The sequence below is a fragment of the Palaemon carinicauda genome, chromosome 4 (assembly GCF_036898095.1).
Source record: "Palaemon carinicauda isolate YSFRI2023 chromosome 4, ASM3689809v2, whole genome shotgun sequence".
NCBI lineage: Eukaryota > Metazoa > Arthropoda > Malacostraca > Decapoda > Palaemonidae > Palaemon > Palaemon carinicauda.
In genome coordinates this window covers 91,659,436-91,680,211 of record NC_090728.1, presented here as the reverse complement: position 1 = coordinate 91,680,211, position 20,776 = coordinate 91,659,436, and the positions used below count along the sequence as shown (strand labels likewise).

General features: G+C 33.4%; 1 protein-coding gene across 3 annotated transcripts in view; it reads right to left on the bottom strand.

Annotated features, from left to right (window-relative positions):
• LOC137640057 (uncharacterized) overlaps nucleotides 1-20,776 on the bottom strand; it is an 897,648-nt gene that overhangs the window by 517,628 nt on the left and 359,244 nt on the right. For all 3 annotated transcript variants that reach the window (XM_068372478.1, XM_068372480.1, XM_068372479.1), the window contains exon 2: nucleotides 15,252-15,664. In XM_068372478.1, the coding sequence (XP_068228579.1) occupies nucleotides 15,252-15,664 (413 nt within the window). The remainder of the gene's footprint in view (nucleotides 1-15,251; nucleotides 15,665-20,776) is intronic.

The following is a 20,776-nucleotide window of genomic DNA, read 5'->3' as shown; positions in this document are numbered from 1 at the left end:
AAATGATTAAAGTTAAAACAGTAAAAACGTATAAACAGAGAAGGAAGTGGTTATGACCTCCCGGGAAATATAAATCTCTTCTGGTCTCCCTTTCATATATATATATATATATATATATATATATATATATATATATATATACATATACATATCCATATCCATATCCATACCCATATATATATACATATCCATATATATATATATATATATATATATATATATATATATACTGTATATATATACACATATCCATATATATATATATATATATATATATATACCATATATATATACCATAATAAACAGTACATATATAAAAGAAATTACTAATCCTGTTTCTCGGTGTACCTTTCCCAACAGGTGATAGAACAAAGAGCTGACCGTTTGAAAATGAAGGCGACCCAATAAAACCCTGCCCTGTGCCTTTATTATTAACTCGCATATCCCGTAATGGGCGACTAAACCACAAATGCCAACATCACACACCCCCTGCTGTTAAATTGCTGTTTACAAATAACGTTCATACTAAGTCATTAACTAACAAAAACATATATAAACGAGTTGAAACTGACAGCCATCAAAACAATTATTCCATTTGATGTAAATATTCGCGAAATATGGAATGGACCAATCCATCAAAAGCTACAGTTAAGCCGTCCAATCTATGGCTCAACACTACATAACAGTTTACGCTTCATAGTTTGTAATTAGTTTCCCAGCTATTACTTTCCCATTGAATTTGCAGTCACCGGTATATCGAGATGACCACTATCATATTACAGTCCCAACAGCTTTACACAACCTGCAGTTTACACACACACACACACACACACACACAAAATACAATTTAACAGGAAAGTTATTTTTTTAAATCCCTGGCCAATTAAAGATCTATTCTTTACCCCTGAGATCATATATTTCAACGTTCTCTCTCTCTCTCTCTCTCTCTCTCTCTCTCTCTCTCTCTCTCTCTCTCTCTCTCTCTCTCTCTCGTTCGTAATCATTTATCGCGTTACGATTACGGCAAATGTCTCATGCCTGTAGCAATTACGTGAACAAGCTATTAAAGAAGTTATTATTGTAGTCACTCGACCATATCTTTCAGTAAAGTTAAGATTCAACTTGAGAAACTGTAAGAAACTTAATGAACAAAAGAGTTCAAAGAACTAAAATTAATAGCTGCAAGAGTTCAAAACATACACACACACACACACACACACACACACACACACACATATATATATATATATATATATATAAATATATATATATATATATATATATATATATATATATATACATATATATATATATATATATATATATATATTTCACATTCCTATCCTCATTGCTACTATGTCTCTCATAAAGGCAGAATGGTGACTTTTATGTTTCTTTCCAAATATCAATAAACTATAAATCATTAATTTACGTGTAGGAAACACACATTTGCATAACAAAATATTTTTGCGTGTATCTTATTCTTTCATATAATAATAATAATAATAATAATAATAATAATAATAATAATAATAATAATAATAATGATGATGATGAAGATGATGATGATGATGATAACCATTTATTATTATTATTATTATTATTATTATTATTATTATTATTATTATTATTATTATTGGAAGTAGCAATAACAGTATCTGTAACACGATCCAGTCTGAAATAGAAAGTGAAAAAATATAGAAACAAAACAAATATAAAGATCATACGACCATAATTAAAATAAGACTTATTGCTAAAAATTAAGACAATAAGTTAAGGAACACCTACGGAAATACATTAAGAAAAAACAAAGTGCAAATAAAAGAATAAGTGGGAAAAATGCACCACAAAAGAACACACTGTCATAAATATCAAAGTATGAAAAGAACTTCAAAGGTTCCTTTCATCTCTGTCCAGATGAAACAAAAACTATTTTATTTTCAACACAAAACCAACCAAAAGTCAAAGTGCAGGTGCCCCCCTCCCCCCGGTAAGTCCAATGGCCTTTGGCGAAGTTTCGCCTTTCATATAATTGCTTATGAGATGCAAATACTTGGTGGTTTTATTTCACGAAGAAAACAAAATGCGTTAATGTGAATGCCACAGTAATGTACGTCTGGATGGCTTTCTGCAACGTGCCATTAAACCGAATTTGTGCATTGCTCCGTGGTGAATTGGTAATGATGAAGGTGATTACTACTCGTAATACAATAATGACAATGGTGACTACACGTGTTATTGTTCGCATTGTAGTTTTCTTCGAGAAAATTACTGCAAAAGTTAATCATATTTCGTGTTTTCAACTTTAACTAAAGTCTGGTTTTAATGCATCAGCATGTGATTTTAACACAAGTAAATATACGAAAGAATGGATTAGGTTAACAGGAAAAGAAGGAGAACAAGAGATATAATTGTGAGAAGAATAGAGAAACTGGACTAACATTAAAACAATGAAAACTCCATGTTAACTTAGGCCTTGAAAATCTTTAAAATAACGTTTTGATCCGGTCATACACCAAATCTAGATTTGAGGAATTATTTTATCATATTGTTACGCTGAATTGGGGCATGGTGCCAAACCATTGAGTACAGTTTTTAATTTAGTTTCAACATGATTAATAAGGTAAAACCATATTTAGCAGCATCCATTCTTCCATACTTAAAATATCCGTGGTAAGAAACTCTTACATTCCTTGTAAAATTATGGTTAAAACACCAGTTTTGAACACAAACGCATGATGCATCTCAAAATAACAAGATACGCGATCAAGATATTTGAATAACTGAGATTGGAATTATAGGAAAATAAGCGCCAGGCTCGGAAACAACATTCAAAAAGGATTTTTAGAGAGTTTATGAAAAAACAATTAAAAATCAGTTTTGCTATGAATAAAAACTTCTACATGTAACTGTCAGGACAACGTGCTTATATTTAGCCTACAAAATTCTCTTCAAAAAAAATAAAAAAAGTTTATTTTTTTTTTAAAGAAAATACGAAAGCATCCTACCTCATTGGAGGAAACCGTAAGTTCATCGGCCGACTACCAAACCCTAAAACCCTAATATTAAACGTAAGTATAAACCAGAGTGGATTCATATCCAAAAGACGAATGCCATCAATAGTACCACCAATCCCACTGTAATATCTGAGAAAGTTCAGCGTTCATTGAAATATCTAAACTGGTGATGATACAGCCTCATGAGGCTACGTTTCAAGAACCCTTAAAGGTTAGCTATTAATTTTAACATTCATGGACACTTTGTTTAACGATGGACCTGCACATACATACATTCACACGGAAACGAGTTACTAAACATATCTATTATTCAAATATAATGTATTTATAAAAAAAGAAGGTTGGAAGAACTGTCGTCGTAATGGCACAGGGCCTCTGGAAAGACTAACATTTTACGTCACATAACGAATACAAATTAGACTTACATATTACGAAATGGCAGGTATAACTGTACTGTATGAGCACTATCATCACTAAATTAATACAGACAGACTTTCCTAAAAATACACGACCATCCATTATTGCAAAAAGAGTGGCCGCAAATACTTGCAAGTCAGATTACTGACCAAATTTTGGCACTTAAGAATAATTAGTCTTTAAATATAAACGTAATCATTTCTTTTCGCACTTATCTTTTTTTCATCACCATCATCTCCTGCTACGACTATTGACGCAAAGGGCCTTAGTCAGATTTCGCCAGTCATCTCTATCTTGAGCTTTTAAATCAATACTTCTCCAATCGTCTCTCCTACTTACCAAATTTTCAACTTATCTTTTAGATAACTACAAATAATTTTCTTCAAAATTCTCCTCCATTGTACCTAATATAACAGGAAGAGCGATCGTTATTGATTTTTAAAAGAACCTAAAAGAAAAATCTCCCTGAAAAGGACAAGATCACACGTTTTCCGCCACTTATGTTAAGATCATTATCCTAAAACACCTCACCCAATACCAATATCTGCATTATGTTCTTTCCAAAGATATTCATTATCTTCACATTGTTACAAAGCAAAAAACGAAAATAATTATTTTATCTAAAAACATATCAATAAAATCGTTACTACATTCTACTCTAAATTCAGTTAAAAAGAAAACTCAGGGCTATGAAAGCAAGGCCCGAGATACGCATGAATCGACCTTTGCTAAGCTGTAGGGATGATATGAATAGATTCACCTTCACTTCACTCAATTCTAAAGTTCCCCACAAAAGGGGACAAAATAATCTCTTCATCGCGGACGAAGGAAAAATAACTGTAATACGACCTGCACCTGCCATCACACCACTTGCGTTTACACCTGTCATAATCTTTTATGACTAGCTGTGAGCAATGTCAAATTTCTCAAACGTTTATGTATTGGAATACCAGTCCTGAACAGTTTATTATCAATGGCTAACGCTTTCTTACTAAGAATAAACAAAAACAGAGGATTCTACAACGCCTTGGAAATACCTAATAATTAGGATGAAATTTCTAATTAAACGACTGTCCAACGCATGAAGAGCACAATATGCTTGTTATTTCTTGGTAGAAACTGTTTCAAGCAATGACTACACCTTCACCTATCGAACATTGCTTAATTTCGTTTTTCAGGTGACCACTATTGTTATAGTAACTCACGTAAACTACATACATAGGGCTAAACACACATACACACACACAAACATATATATATATATATATATATATATATATATATATATATATATATATATATATATATATATACACGGTATATATACATGTGTATACACTTATAGTCGTTCGGTTACAACGCTTGCCTCACTAGACAGACGACCAAGGTTCAATTACCGTCCGATAAACTCCTCATTGGAGGACGTTCCAATAAAATCCTCTTGTCTCTTTGGACAACAAATAAATTAATGTATGGCACTAGAGCATCATTTGAGACTCATTAAAAAAAAGGCGAATCATAAAGGGAATTATATATATATATATACATACATATATATACACACATATACAAATATATATATATATATATATATATATATATATATATATATATATATATATATCAGCGCCCAAACGCCCTCTCCACCCAAGCTACGATCAGGGACCACCAGACAATGGCTGCTGATGATTCAGCAAGTAGACATACAGGTTCCTTAGCTCACAAGGACAGTAAGGTTGCAGAAAATAAAAGAAACTATCGACCTTGAGCGGGTCTAGAACCCCAGTCGAGCAGATTGCTAGGCAGGGACGTTTCCAATAGGCTAACACACACACACACACACACACACACACACACACACAGGAGGACGGTTCCTGAATATAATGCGGAGTGGCTAATGTTTGCAGATGATATACTGTTGTATGGATTGTGGATCGTGAAGATAAACTACAAAGATTTTAAAATTGTTGAAAAGTAGATGTAGGAAGAGGAATAAATTTATGAAGGTAAATTAAAACGAATTGTATTCGAGTAGTTTTCTAAACTTACACTTTTATCACGTAAAATATAAGCGCCCATACGAGGTAAAAAAGAACAAAAATATTCAATAAAAGCAAACATTCTCTCAAGTTACATAATGTTACCTAGGTACCCTGACCCGCACAACCTATTTAACATTGACTCTTTCCAGTAAGTATACTCGAAAGAGATCACACATTTCCAGGTAAACCTTTCAAGGGTCTTGATTTAGAGAAGGAGCTATGGAAATCGAACATGTATGAGAGAGAGAGAGAGAGAGAGAGAGAGAGAGAGAGAGAGAGAGAGAGAGTCTTGAATTCAAATAAAGTATTGAGAGCTGATAGAGAGAAAGCGATGATTATGTCATCTGCAAAAATCAATGAAATGTAAATGAGAGAGAGAGAGAGAGAGAGAGAGAGAGAGAGAGAGAGAGAGAGACTTTTAACATTAAAATAAAGTATAGAAGGCTGAGAAAAAGAGACAATTATTTGTCACCTGCAAAATTCAAATGAATATCAATGAGAGAGAGAGAGAGAGAGAGAGAGAGAGAGAGAGAGAGAGAGAGAGAGAGAGAGAGAGAGAGAGAGAGAGAGATCTAACCATAACTACATCAAACCCCAGATAAAGATAAGAGAATGTCAAATCAAAGAATGTTCCTCTACTAACAGTAGCAATTCGTTGGACAAGGAACTTGGAAGGGATGAATGATGATGATGAGGAGGAACAGGAGTACATCTGTGAGGTTCATTTGGACGATAGCTAGCACCACCCATCCCCCCCCCCCCCCCCCTCTGAAATGACACCAAGTATCCTTGATGCCTGTCTTACTTTCTATGCCACTATCTTCTTCTGTCTTTGCCATCAAAGAGGTTTTTGTTTGAAGTCTCCTCTCGGACGATGCGGGCACTGGCCACACATAACTTGCGAGTGCATAATATGGCTTGGTAGATCTACAGTATACCCATGTGAACTGGATAATACTACCAATTCTCTCTCTCTCTCTCTCTCTCTCTCTCTCTCTCTCTCTCTCTCTCTCTCTCTCTCTCTCTCTCTCTCTCTCTCTCTCTCTCTCTTCCCTTAGCCGGAATATAACGACAGTCAATACCCCTTTTTCATCCATCATCCAAATATGAAATTTTGTATACTTATAATAACAAAAAGCAAATCCGCTACGAGTATTATAATCTAATCGTTTAAGATTTTCCCCAATAGATAAACTTTTTGAGAACTTAAATTAGGCAACGTGTTACCCGGTTTAAATTTCCAGGCAAAAAAAAAAAAAAACGGTATATAGAGGGCTATATACAAACATGTCTCGTCGATTAATTAGAGCTTCGTGTTCTCAAGGCAAAACCTTCGTCAAAATTCAGTCAAGAGGTTGTGATGAAAGCATAATTCAGCCATGACAGATACATTAAGATATTAACATAATCCAATTTGAATATGAAATTACAGGTTTCAGCACTCCAACTTATTCTTAAGCATAATCTAGGCTAAAGCTAATGCGTACACAGGTCACGTTCACTCTATTATTATTTCAATGTTTACATCCCAGCATTTAGGTGGAGGGGGAAGCAAAACACAAACATCAACATGACCTCCAATGCCCCTGCTATGTAATAATAATAATAATAATAATAATAATAATAATAATAATAATAATAATAATAATAATAATAATAATAATAATAATAATAATGTGACGACAAAATGCTTCATGACAACAAAATAAAATGCCTAAAAATTTTTGTACATCCAAAACAAATGGACATGAATTTTGTTTCTATTTTTCATGGCCAACTAATAAGAACATAAAACTAAAGTTCGATTTTATCGCATTTGTGTATGCAAGTTCGACAAATTTCCATTTACACCCCTCTTTAAAAATAATATATCTTAATCTCTGCATATGTCATGGTGATGCGAGTTTGATTGAAAATCGGAGCAAATAACTCTTTTACACTTTAAAATTGTATTTAAGGGAGCAATAAACAGTAATATGAAAAAAATATAAAATTACGATTAAAAAAAAAATGAAAAAATAATAACTAAACATGCTCAAAATTAACAATATTAACCAAAAAACAATATATATTATAATAAATAGCAAACTAAAAAACACTTTATGTATAAAATATGAGCTTTTGAATTTGTAAACATCACTATCAAACATAAAATTGTGTAATAGTAGCAGTAGCAATTTAGTTACTTATGGTACTTTAATATATGCATAAAACAAAACAAATTTTTCTTGAACCTAGAGATCATGAATATTCTATTGTCTATTGCAAACAGTCAAGAATATAAAGACTCATAAAAATGGTGATGAGCCTTAACTATAACCAAAAATGTATGAGTAAACCCCCAAATTATAATATATTTCTAAAAATAGAATACTACATCATGACGAAAATATCACACATCCTAAATCCCCATTACATTTATATAAGATATTCCTAATATAATTTACAAATAAATGGAAACACGAGTATAAAAAGTTTGCTCACCTGCTTAAAGTATGCAATTAGGGTCCAGAATATATATATATATATATATATATATATATATATATATATATATATATATATATATATATATATATATCATGCAAAGCTCTCCACTGACGTCAAGAAGACAAAATATCGCATGCACCAATATTGAAGCATCACTGCGACTTAAAAATGAAATTTAAAGCACATTTGCTTACTAACACTATTCGTGTTAGAAACAATGAACAGTTAAAATAAAATATTTCAACAACAGTAAGACCATCAAAACAGATATTTCATATATAAACCCTAAAAAGACTTATGTCAGCCTGTTCAACATAAAAACATTTGCTGCAAGTTTGAACTTTTGAATTTCTTATATACAAAGAATGTCATGTTCATCGTCGTAAGGTTTGCTCTCAAAGTCGTCTTTTCTTTCTAGCAAGAAAAGAGTGGCAAGTAGACCCTAAATAGATGGGAAATATGCACTAGTTCACATTTTAATTAGGATGAAAAACGTTGAATGGTATGGACCCTTCAAAGACTATTTTCTTGAGCAAAGAAACATTAAGGCAACACGTCTACTTTGACGGTTCCTATACGGGGAAAATTACACAATGTTGGCCGATACAAAATAGTAATTTGTCTGGCTTCGTGAGCTGGGCTAGGATACACAATCACTAAAACCTTTTGACTCAAAAACCCAATAGTGCCTATAACCCTCCAGGAAATCATTCTTTTGAGTCATAAATATGGGTCGAGCACTATACATTAGGGCACTTTGTTTGGGTAAAGAACTTTTAAGAAGGCACTCATCCATTTGAACCGTTTATCTGTTCTTGACAAGAAAGCCCTAGTCTAGGGAATTGAAATTTCTCTGTCTCCAGAACAATGGCAGGGAGCAGCCTAGACAAACTTTTCTTGAGGATCAAAATTACCTACATATTAAATGACGGTGCACACAAATTTAATCATAATTTTCTCGTTGGATTAGTAAAAAAGATGTGTCGAGTACAATTTTTGAACATATACTGTACAGTACCTAATCTAGGTGTGCTCACATTTACAATTATTCGCTTGAACTAAAGACACTCATTGTAAACATATTTCACAAGATACTACCATACTATTGAGACTTAAGTCAAGAATAATTTATTATGTGAAAAGGATATTTAACTAGTAACTTTGAAGTAAGCCATTGTAAGAGGACTTCACTTGTTTGACAGACAGGGGATTACAAAAAAGTAATTTAAGGGTCATTATTGTTTTTTTTTTATTCCTATATTTTGAAACATGGAGGTTATGGGAGATCCCTTCTTTTTACTGGTTATACAGTAAACCTAACAATCCTATATCCATTATGAAAAAACAACAGCAAATTCTAAATTTTGACGGGAAATTATGCATCTTCTACCCAGATCTTCAATAAAAGAATATCAGCACGGTACTTCTATCAAATACAATATATCCATTTAATCAGAAGCTATAAAGGGATTTCCTTGTAATTTTCCCTGTCGCCATCGCTTATAATTATTAGGAGAGGAATTAACTTGAGAGTTCTTTAAAGTAAATCCAAGCACAACAGAAAAAAATTAAAAAAAGAAAATAAAATGAAAAAAAGGAGGTTGCGGTTGAGATGAGATGGAATAGATAAGAAGCATATGCCGATGGGGAGGAGAGAGCCACAGGAGATAAGGGAGACTTGCCTGTTGGGCTGGCAAGCCCACGTTGTAAACACAGGGTACACAAACACCTTCTTGTAAACACATGCGCACATGACGAAGACACTAACGACCTTAACAACTCCCTACTACTTCTCTCTCGCTCTCTCTCTCTCTCTCTCTCTCTCTCTCTCTCTCTCTCTCTCTCTCTCTCTCTCTGTTTCTATATATGTTAGTAATCCCTACTCTAACTCGGCCCCCCAATACAACTACGAATGATTTTCCCACCAGCTTCCCTACAGGTATTTACCTTTTATGCCTCTTACGCTCCTCTCCTCCTGGGAGGTTTCTAACAGATCTATAAATCTACAGAACTTCGAAAGAAAGAAGTACGGTACAGAATGATATATACTTCACCATTAGTTACTTATAAACAATTTACAAAAGCATGTCGTTCCCAAATCTTAATATGTGGGATCTAAATGCGGTTCATAAGATTATGTAAGTCATCTAGGGTATTTGCTCGCCAGTGTAATAGTAAAGAAAGTATGAACTTTGTTCTCGTGAAATGGGAAACGACTCAACAAAACTGAATAACCCTTAAAATGCAGTTATTTGTAAGATAAAGAGGTAATTATACGGAGCTAAATAAAGGACTCAAAGGAATGAAAAGAGTCCTAAAAAGGGAATTAGAGAAAGGAGGGTGCATGACCGACTAGGCAATGGAGAAAATATATTTTCTGTTTATCTAATAAAGTAATTTATTTGGAGTTTCTTCGGATCTTGTGATGCTTGATCTTTCCAACCAGGTAATTTTGCTGTCATATTTATGTCACTCCCGATACCATACAATGCCATCAATTTACGAAAAATCAATTTCTCTCAACAAGTGTCTATTCCTTTATGTTATGTGAATATTTGCAACGATTTATACAACTCAAAAGTATTAAGTGTTTCAATAAAGTTTACACATGGAGTCCAGAATGTTTAGAATCTCTTGAAGTCCAGCCATCAATGTTTATAATGGGACTCGATTTACTCCTCAAGTATGGTAACTTTTTACATTACTGTTCGGTATTTTTTGTGAATTCTTGAAGTTCCAAATAGAACTCTTCATATATGATATATTTAGTTAACCCTTAAACTGGTAAACAGTGCTTTCTCATAAGTTTTCATATTACATCAGAGCTTTTTCATAAGTTTTCATGTTACTTCAATTGAATTGATGCCTAAATAATACGATAAAACAAACCTTTATTACTATTACAAATAATAATGAGGTTATATCAGTGGCAGGGGAAAAGATAAGTTGATGTAAGCATTACAAATGACGATAGGACAATCAAATGCGTTTGATGTATAAGACCACAAGCTCCACTGGCCGAAAAAAAAAATGTCAGCAGAAGTGAACATAGGATGTTATCAGCATTAGATAAAAATAAACTATCTCCAGCATCCTAAACGCACAAGAACTGTTCTCAGCATTAGATAAGAATATCGCCACAATTATGAAAGACTTGTTGGGTAATAAAAACTGCGGTCTTCGCGGAAAGACAAACGATGAAATAATGGTAGTGATAAAAACAACAATGAAATATTATGAAGAAGTTAATAAAATCGAATGAAACGAACAACAAGTCATTTAAATGAAATATGAGAAGGAGCCAATGTTTATATCGATGGAGAGCAAGAAACCAATATCTGCTAAATCAAAGAACTACGCAAATCCGTCTCAATCATATAAGAAGATAATCTAATAATATCGGATTGTCGCGGATAGTTCTCTGCACCAAGGGATGCCAATTAAAGCCCATTAACCTGGGTGATCACCACAGAGTACCTTTAATTGAAACTATTAAGCTTCCCGAAGTCCAAGACAAAGGGTCTTGGAAATCCAATAACGTGTTTTGCCTCTTTGCAACGACATTTGAGAAGCAAAGATATTTCCTAGATTCTTTATCATACTTTTCCTTGATTTTATACAGGAATTATTATATTACCTGATATTTAATCTTTGGTTTTCAATATCACCGATATTAACGTGACTGCTCAATCCATCTTCGTGTAAAATGACTTCGCCCTAAATAAATGTGTAATTTTCTAGGAAGGCATAAAAAATCATACAACGTGAGGAAAATTGGACCTTTTTTTTATTAGACAAATAAAGAAACAATAAAACACATCTCTCTTTGTGAGGTTATAGAATAAAACTTTCAATCCTAATTTTCACGAAACTACATATAACACTGTACGTTAGAAATAAAGGAAAACACAAGTGTAATTTTCTCTACATATATCAATAAAAAGAACTCTTTCAATTTAATATTTTAACGCATAAACCGGATAATCATCTGCATCAACAAAGTCTAAGCTGGATAAAACAAGGAAAAAGATGACAAGAGACTAACGGATACCGAGATAGACTAAATACTTGTAAATATTTCTTATAAAGTATAAAACCAAGGATTGACTCTACTTAAAAAAAAGAAGAAAATAAAAAAAAAACACGCGAGTTAACTTTAAATTAGCCACTGACGGTATTAATGAACTATGTCCGGGAAGAAATAAACAAAATACGGCAAACAATACAATTTAGGTAAAAAAAGGAGGAAAAATAACAGAATTTCATAAGTTCGAAAAGTAAAACATGAATCGATAACGAAGTAACGTTATCAGCATATATTCCACGCATGACGTATCATACGAAGAGCTATTATCAAAGCATCCATAAAGCTTATCAGATAAAACACCCTATCACATCCCTATCAAAGTAAAGTGTCTTTCATTAAGACATGTGAAGAGGTTGCCCATTAACAGTAATCACTAATTCAAGATAACACTGCGAAAGTTCCTGGTGTGTATGATTGGAAATCGTTCAGTAAATGATTACAACGTTTGGTACATTTAATAGAATTTTTTTTTATATTTTTTTATTATTTAAGTCTAAATAAATAAAATGGAATCGAAAATCTGAACTAAATGGTATCCCTATGCAAATAACTAATATATTTTTCAACACAAGTAATGTCACACTAATACCTTCATTTTTTTTAGTTACAAAAGATGTCCCATATTTTTGTAATTTAAAGTTATTTCACAAAAAAATAACGAGATCTTAATTGTTCCTTTACAAGCTCACAAATAAGTATGTAAGCGGGACATTAAAGGCAAAGAATTATATTCCTTAAAGTCTTTAAAACTGGTAAAAAGCATATGTCTTTTTAATAACTTTTTATATTGTGCTAAAAATATTGGTACATCAGTCGATTTATTGCCCTAATCTTGGATACTAAGCTCTTCCTTTCCATTGCTTTTTGACATATACACACAGACATCACACCCACACACACACACACACACACTCACACACACACACACACACACACACATATATATATATATATATATATATATATATATATATATATATATATATATATATATATACTCACCAGGTAAATCCTGAAATGCAGTTAGTGCTTAGGTTCCGACTTCTTTTAGGGTTTCTGGTATCGTGATTGGTAGTTAGTTACCTTATCTTTCAATTGAGGAATATAGGGTTTGATGCCAATGTGAGGTAAAAAATAATTTCTATTGAACAAATGTTGTGTTGATTTTCTTTACATATATACACACACAAATAAATACACACATATATATATATATATATATATATATATATATATATATACATATATATATACATACATATATATATATATATATATATATATATATATACATATATATATATATATATATATACATATATATATGGATAATAATATAATACCCAAATAAAAAAGAAACTTCCATGAATATGAGGTGTACATAAAGTGCATGAGACTCATACCCTTTAATTGCGACTAATTGAAAAATTCCATAATATAACACATCTCATTAGATATGGCCAAACCTTTCTCTGGTGGCGACTGAAACGTGAAAATGATGACATTTATGAAATAAATATAGTTTCCTAAAAGTTCATCATCTATCGATCCATGTGTATACTTAATCACTTTGAAAGGTTCTAATCGCTATCGATGACATTTTATCATCTTATTAAATTAAAAGTAACCAATGTTGTATAGCCTTTTATTCGCCCGCTTTTAAAAAAGAAAGAAAAAATGGATAACTAGTGTCAAAAGCGACAAGCAAATAGACTGCACGAGCCAAAAACAGTAAAACTTTCACGTTCAAATATGCAGGCGACATCAGTGCATGAGCTGAGTGCCAATATGCGTCGCACATAACTCAAAACATTCGAACTTTTTTATGGAGAAACAAATCGTTAATCACATCTGCCAACGACGGAGGAAGGTGGGAAAAAATATGCAATTCTATTCCCTTTCTGCCAGTTAACAGGGTATTTCAAATGGAAGGATTTCGGTAAAACTTTAAAAGGGAGCTATTTCTCCGTTCGAAATTTCGTGAAGTTTTAATACATTCTCTCAGTTCTAAAATCATAATCATTTTTTTCAAAGCTGAAAGTAAAAGCATTTAGATACCTATAAGGAACTATTTTTCAAAGGTTAGGTTTGTCAAAATCATAGCTTTTGTAAATGTATATTAAGTCAAGTATTAAAAATACTTAATATTATTTCAGAATTGTATATCAAATGAATGTTTTGCAGTTATAAATAAACCTAAAATAATTGAGAATAATAACTCGGCCAGAATACAAAGGATTAAAAATACTACCACGCCATAGGCAATGCAGATAAAATGCAAAATCTTATCCGCAAGTGATATCGAGATCCACGAGTGCAGGCGAAAGAGAGAGAGAGAGAGAGAGAGAGAGAGAGAGAGAGAGAGAGAGAGAGAGAGAGAGAGAGAGAGAGAGATTCCTGACTTTTCTGCAAGGACGCTGGTAAAAGAGAGACAAAGAAAGTCAGTTTCCTGACCATAGTTGCGGAAGATCTTTATTCACTTTCATTCTACCTTTCTCTATGTAGGCTTCTCTATCAATAAGTATCTTTCTCAGCAAGTGAGAGTTATCACTATTCCTCTTTCGTACCTCCCTTTCCATATTGGACGACGGTTCATGTTGACTGGGCGACTTAAACCCTCACTTTAAGCCCAGCATTCGCCTCCTAGAACCAATACCATCGCTGAATATTCTCCAGGCATTTTCGGGGAAACATCTCAATATCTGAGGAAAAGCCTTTCACAAAAAAACAGAGACGCTGTTTTATGCGTCTACGACCTTCGATCTTGCAACGCTCAAATGATACTGCGGTAACGTTATAATGCTATGGCAATACAGAGATTAAAGATACTACCGGGTTTCTAATGAAGTGGAGGATTAAGAATATAACTTAAGTTAATATGGTAAGTCTGGATTCATGCAGTGATTATGAATGTTACAGTGGTTACAAAGGAAAGCTGAATTCAAACAAATAATTAACAACAAAGGTGAGGTTACTGAATGGGGTTCTTACAAATAATGAGAATGTTGATGAGGTTACTGAGGTAAGTAGAGTTTATACAAGGATTAAGAATATTACGGAAGTTACAAATATAATCTGGAGTTTATAGAATGATTAAAGGTCCCCTTACACTCTCCCGGTAACAAAAACTAATTATGAAAATAGAAGCCTCATCAATCTTGTGCTAAATTAACCCCCTCACAGGCTATTCCCTCTTACCTTGCTAGAAACGAAGCAGCCGCAGAGCTCTGCGATCCAGGAGAGAGCGTCCTATGCCTCCTCAGCTCCTCTTCAGGACCCAGTTGTGCTTTCCCCTGGGTCAGAGCTGACCCAAGAGGAGGAGGGTATTTAATTCCATAACCCAGGAAACTTTCGGGGTTGCGCGAAGAGTCGCCCCGGTACCTCATTCCCATCTGAAGGTCCCGCGCATACAGATGAGAGTCGTTGGCGGCAAAACCAGGCTCTTGCATCAACTTCACGCCAACGCCAGGCACTCCAACACTCGGCACGCCCACGATGTGTGACCTGGCGGTGCTGGAGGTTGGGTGCTGGGTGGCAGAGGGCAACTGAGCCAGGAGGGGGTGCCGCCGATCCCCGCCCACCATGATTGCGGCGGGCCAATCTGTCACTGCCTGGAATGAAAAGAACAAAATTGTTAGTTTTCACTGTAATTAAGAAATTGCAACACAGACATCAACTATTGTATCCATAATTATACAAAAGCCTTTTTTTTCTGATTAAATACTAATCTTGTGCAAAAATCTTTATATGGTAATCACACACATTATATATACATACACCTACATAAACATATATATATATATATATATATATATATATATATATATATATATATACCCACACACACACACACATATATATACATACATACATATATATATATATATATATATATATATATATATATATATATATATATATATATATATATATATGTGTGTGTGTGTGTGTGTGTGTTCGTACGCACATGAACATAAACAAAAAGAAATAAACTGCCCAGACTATTATTATTATTGTTATTATTATTATTATCATTATTATTATTATCAACTAAGCTATAACCCTGTTTGAAAAAGCACGATGCTATCAGCTCAAAGGCTCCAACTTGGAAAATAGCCCTGTGAGGAAAGGAAATAAGGACACATGAAATAGGCTACTGTGTACCATCAAGCAAGGAAACTCTAACACAAGACAGTGGCAGACCATGGTACAGAGGCTATGGCACTACTATATGAGTATATATGTGTGTATGTAAATCTGTAAGTGTGTGTAAAGATAGAATAGGAACTCTTACCATTTTCATTTTATGAGGAGAGAATATATATACCTGCACAAACATACACGGACACACACACACACACACATATATATATATATATATATAATATATAAATATATATGTATATATATATGTATATATATACATACATGTACATATATATACAAACGTGAATTTTTACTAGCATTTTTCGGAAAGGTTATAAATATGAAACATGTGAAACAGAAAACCACACAGCTATAAGAAAGCCACTGAAATCTTTAAGTCACGAGAAAAAGCATTACAAAATTACAAACCGTGATGTAAAAGTAATTGAGTAAAATCAGCAATATTTACTTTTTCCAAAGAAGATATAAGATGGAAAATGGATATTGATTACTGCTCAAAATAAGATTTTTTAAGATCCAGAGAGAGAGAGAGAGAGAGAGAGAGAGAGAGAGAGAGAGAGAGAGAGAGAGAGAGAGAGAGAGAGAGAGAGAGAGATAATTTTTCTCAGTATAATGCATTATCAGTAATGGATTACAAAAGATAAATTTGAATTTGAATTGCATAAGACGCAAAATGGTGATATCTGATAATACATGACACGGAAAATGCAACTTCCGGGAAGGGCATAATTCGGTTTTGGCAGAAGTTCGATACGTTTATTGGAAAATATCTGAGCGAAAAGTAGGAGACAGTGCATCCGGTGATTTTTCTATTTGTATTGTACACAATTTCAGTTAATGACCACGCGTGATTATACGTATATGTAAAGTCATCCGTGAAATCTTGATAAATTATGCCTGAAGATATTTAATCTATGATAAAAAAAAATAAACACCTTAAGAAAAAGTAGCAATCGTAAGTCCGCGCAACGGTCATATAATGATTATCTTAACGAGTCAACACTCTCAAAATGGTGATCAACTACGCGTATTGCCCAATTAGGCAAACACACGTCGCTTCTCATACCAGGAGACTGACTGACAGAGATGAAACCAGAGATAAACGTTTGATGATGCTGATGATGATGATGATGGATGTATGCGTATGTGACTACAAAGGCAGAGGTATTCAGATGGCATCCGAGATATTATATTCAGATGATTTCGCATGCAACAAGCGTGATTAGCACGGGGGATGAAAGCTCCATAGTACTGAAACAACTTTTTTTTTCTTTTTTAGCAGAATGCTTCGTTTTAATATCATATTAACCTTAAACTGCAAATTTTTAACTAAGCAACATTGTCATCATCTATAATCAATAATAATATTTCTGAGGGGTAAATGCGTACTTTTGACCAGTATATAATACATACATATATATGTATATATATATATATATATATATATATATATATAAATATGTATATATATATATACATATATATATATATATATATATATACCGGGTATATATATACATACATACATACATACATATATATATATATATATAGTGTGTGTGTGTGTGTGTGTGTGTGTGTGTGTGTGTATGTTATGTATAAACATTAGGTTACTCCACGGAAAAAACACAATGGCCATTGCTAACTTAATATTTTATCTACTGAATCATGAAAGAAATTTCCCAAATATTAACCAGTATCATTCGCAATAAGTCGAATCGATCGGCCCCCTCACGTACTGTACCATTCCTTATATATTGCATGTACTCTTGCGCTTACTAATTTCCTTAACCATACTTCTGTTACAACATCTATATGAGCCTTTGGAGGATTTCCTCTTCTCTTCCTTTCATCGACATTCCAGGTTCACACTTTCGAAATTATCAAATCATCCCAAAACATATTGACCAATCATTTCACCTACGCAATTTTTTTTTTTTTAATCTTTTTAGCCATACCTCCAAATCTCTCACTATTTAGATTCCTTTTAAGCCAAATATACTAATCAAACAAATCACTTCGACAATTTCAAACTTATTTTCTCTCAATTCTATATAACATTCACAATGCACTTCAATGAACTAGAGCTGGCTCGACATTCCTTTCATACACCCTGGTCTCTGTTACCGGGGATATTTTGAACTCTCCTCTAAATCTTTTGTACACATAAAGCTCTCCTTGCTTTGCCTATTCTGTATCTCACCTCTCACCTGTTCCTTCATGTTAACATCCTCCGTTATACTTACTCCCAAATACCTATAAGTAATAACCGCTTATATTCTTTCACCTAACATTTTCTTAATGTGCATTTACCTGAACAGCCTTACTCATCTGGAGTGAACTTCGTTTTTAACTGTTTACTGCTTTTAGTAGTCTTTTTGCTATATATATATATATATATATATATATATATATATATATAAATATATATATATATATATATATATATATATAAATATATATAAATATAAATATATATATATATATATATATATATATATATATATATATATATATATATATATATAAAACACACGCACGTTTTCAATTATAAATACTGTATACGGTATGTATTTGAACATCCATTAATGCAAATGCATACGTTCCTAGTAATTATGTATTTACTTCAAGAAACTAATATCTTTATAATATGCACCATTTGAAGGAATACATATGACAGATGAACATAAAAAATCCCATTCTAATAAGGATAAAAAAAAAAAAAGTCAAAAGGCTACGACAAAACGGTTCCGCTTTAACAAGAAGGATTTAAATATAAATTATTACCTTCAAACATTTTTTTTCTCTCCGACAAACGAATATAGTTCGGTGGATGAACTTTGAAACCCGGCTTTTGTATAAAATCAAAATATACCCTTTACCTATACAGTGTTCAAAACGATTAATAAAAATGCTTTAAGAAGGAAAACTAAAGTTTATGTATGTTTTACCCTACGTTGCCACTAATGTTTTCATATATGCTAAGGAAAAATGAGATTTTCCAATGCGTGCCCAGAGAAATTAGCTGCTTTCTCCTGAAATTGGGAGCTGGGCCGGCAAATTAAAGGCGTAGCTATGAAACCCCTTCTCTGCCTCTTGTTTTGCAAAGTTCTTCCTGGAGACTAACAACTATTGCGTTTTTGTATCAGTGCTCTGCCGGGGCACAGTGGAGCCTTTAGGCAGCTGCCCCTGGATCCATCTATGTAATTCTGTATTTGGTCACTATCGTTTACTTCGTGTACCTCGTTATTAAGGTCTGCACCCACGCAGTCTCCCAGGTAGCCTCTTAATTATCGCGGTCACGTGGGGCTTCCTGTTCGCATATTTTCAGCTTTATGAACATAAGAAATAAAGGAGAACTTGTTTCTTGACCAACTCTTGACTTGGTTAAAAGGGAGTCTGATACTTAAGGTATCTGCACCGAGATGCTGAAATCGTTTAACAGTACAATGTCCACCGGTACCCCACCAAGCATTGCCATCTCTGTGGGCGGGTTTTTAATGATGTTTTTGAGTGACATTCATTGTACTTACTTTGATATCGATCCACGAGATAAATAATAGAGTTATGGTATTTTTACCATGAAGGAAAAAGAGAGAATATGCACCTTGCTTCTTATCACGAAGGTTTAGTCGGGAACGTTATGCGAATGCTGTTTTCTAATGTTCGAGTTGAATAAAGCTGAATAGAGTGTCAGGTAAGGTATACATTAAAATAACTTATCTTGCAGTTGAACGTTGGTCAGGGCACCAGCCACCCGTTGAGATACTACCAATAGAGAGTTATGGGTCCTTTGACTGGCCAGACAGTATTACATTGGATCCTTCTCTCTGGTTACGGTTCACACTTCCTTTGCCTACACATACACCGAATAGTCTGGCATATTCTTTACAGGTTCTCCTCTGTCCTCATACAATTGACAACACTGACATTACCAAACCATTCTTCTTCACCCAAAGGTGAAGAAGAATTGTTCAGTGGCTACTGTCCTCTTGGACTGGTAAGGGTAGAAGAGACTCTTTAGCTATGGTAAGCAGCTCTTCTAGGAGAAGGACACTCCAAAATCAAACCATTGGTCTCTAGTCTTGGTTAGGGCCATAGCTTATGTACCATGGTCTTCCACTGTCTTGGGTTAGAGTTCTCTGAGGGTACACTCGGGCACACTATTATATCTAATTTCTCTTCTTCTTGTTTTGTTAAAGTTTTTATAGTTTATAGAGGAAATATTTATTTTAATATTATTACTTTTCTTAAAATATTTATTTTTTTCCTTGTTTCCTTTCGTCACTGGGATATTTTCCATGTTGGGACCCCTGGGCTTATAGCATACTGTTTTTCCAACTAGGGTTGTAGCTTAGCAAGTGATAATAATAATAATAATAATAATAATAATAATAATAATAATAATAATAATTGGAAAATAAAGTACAATAATTTAACTATGGTTCAGACTTCAATTCATAACAGATACTGCAGAGACAGGCACCGTAGAAGCGCCATATGGGGACTACAACAAAATTACAATGGTGAACGATAAAAACATAAGATACGTAATG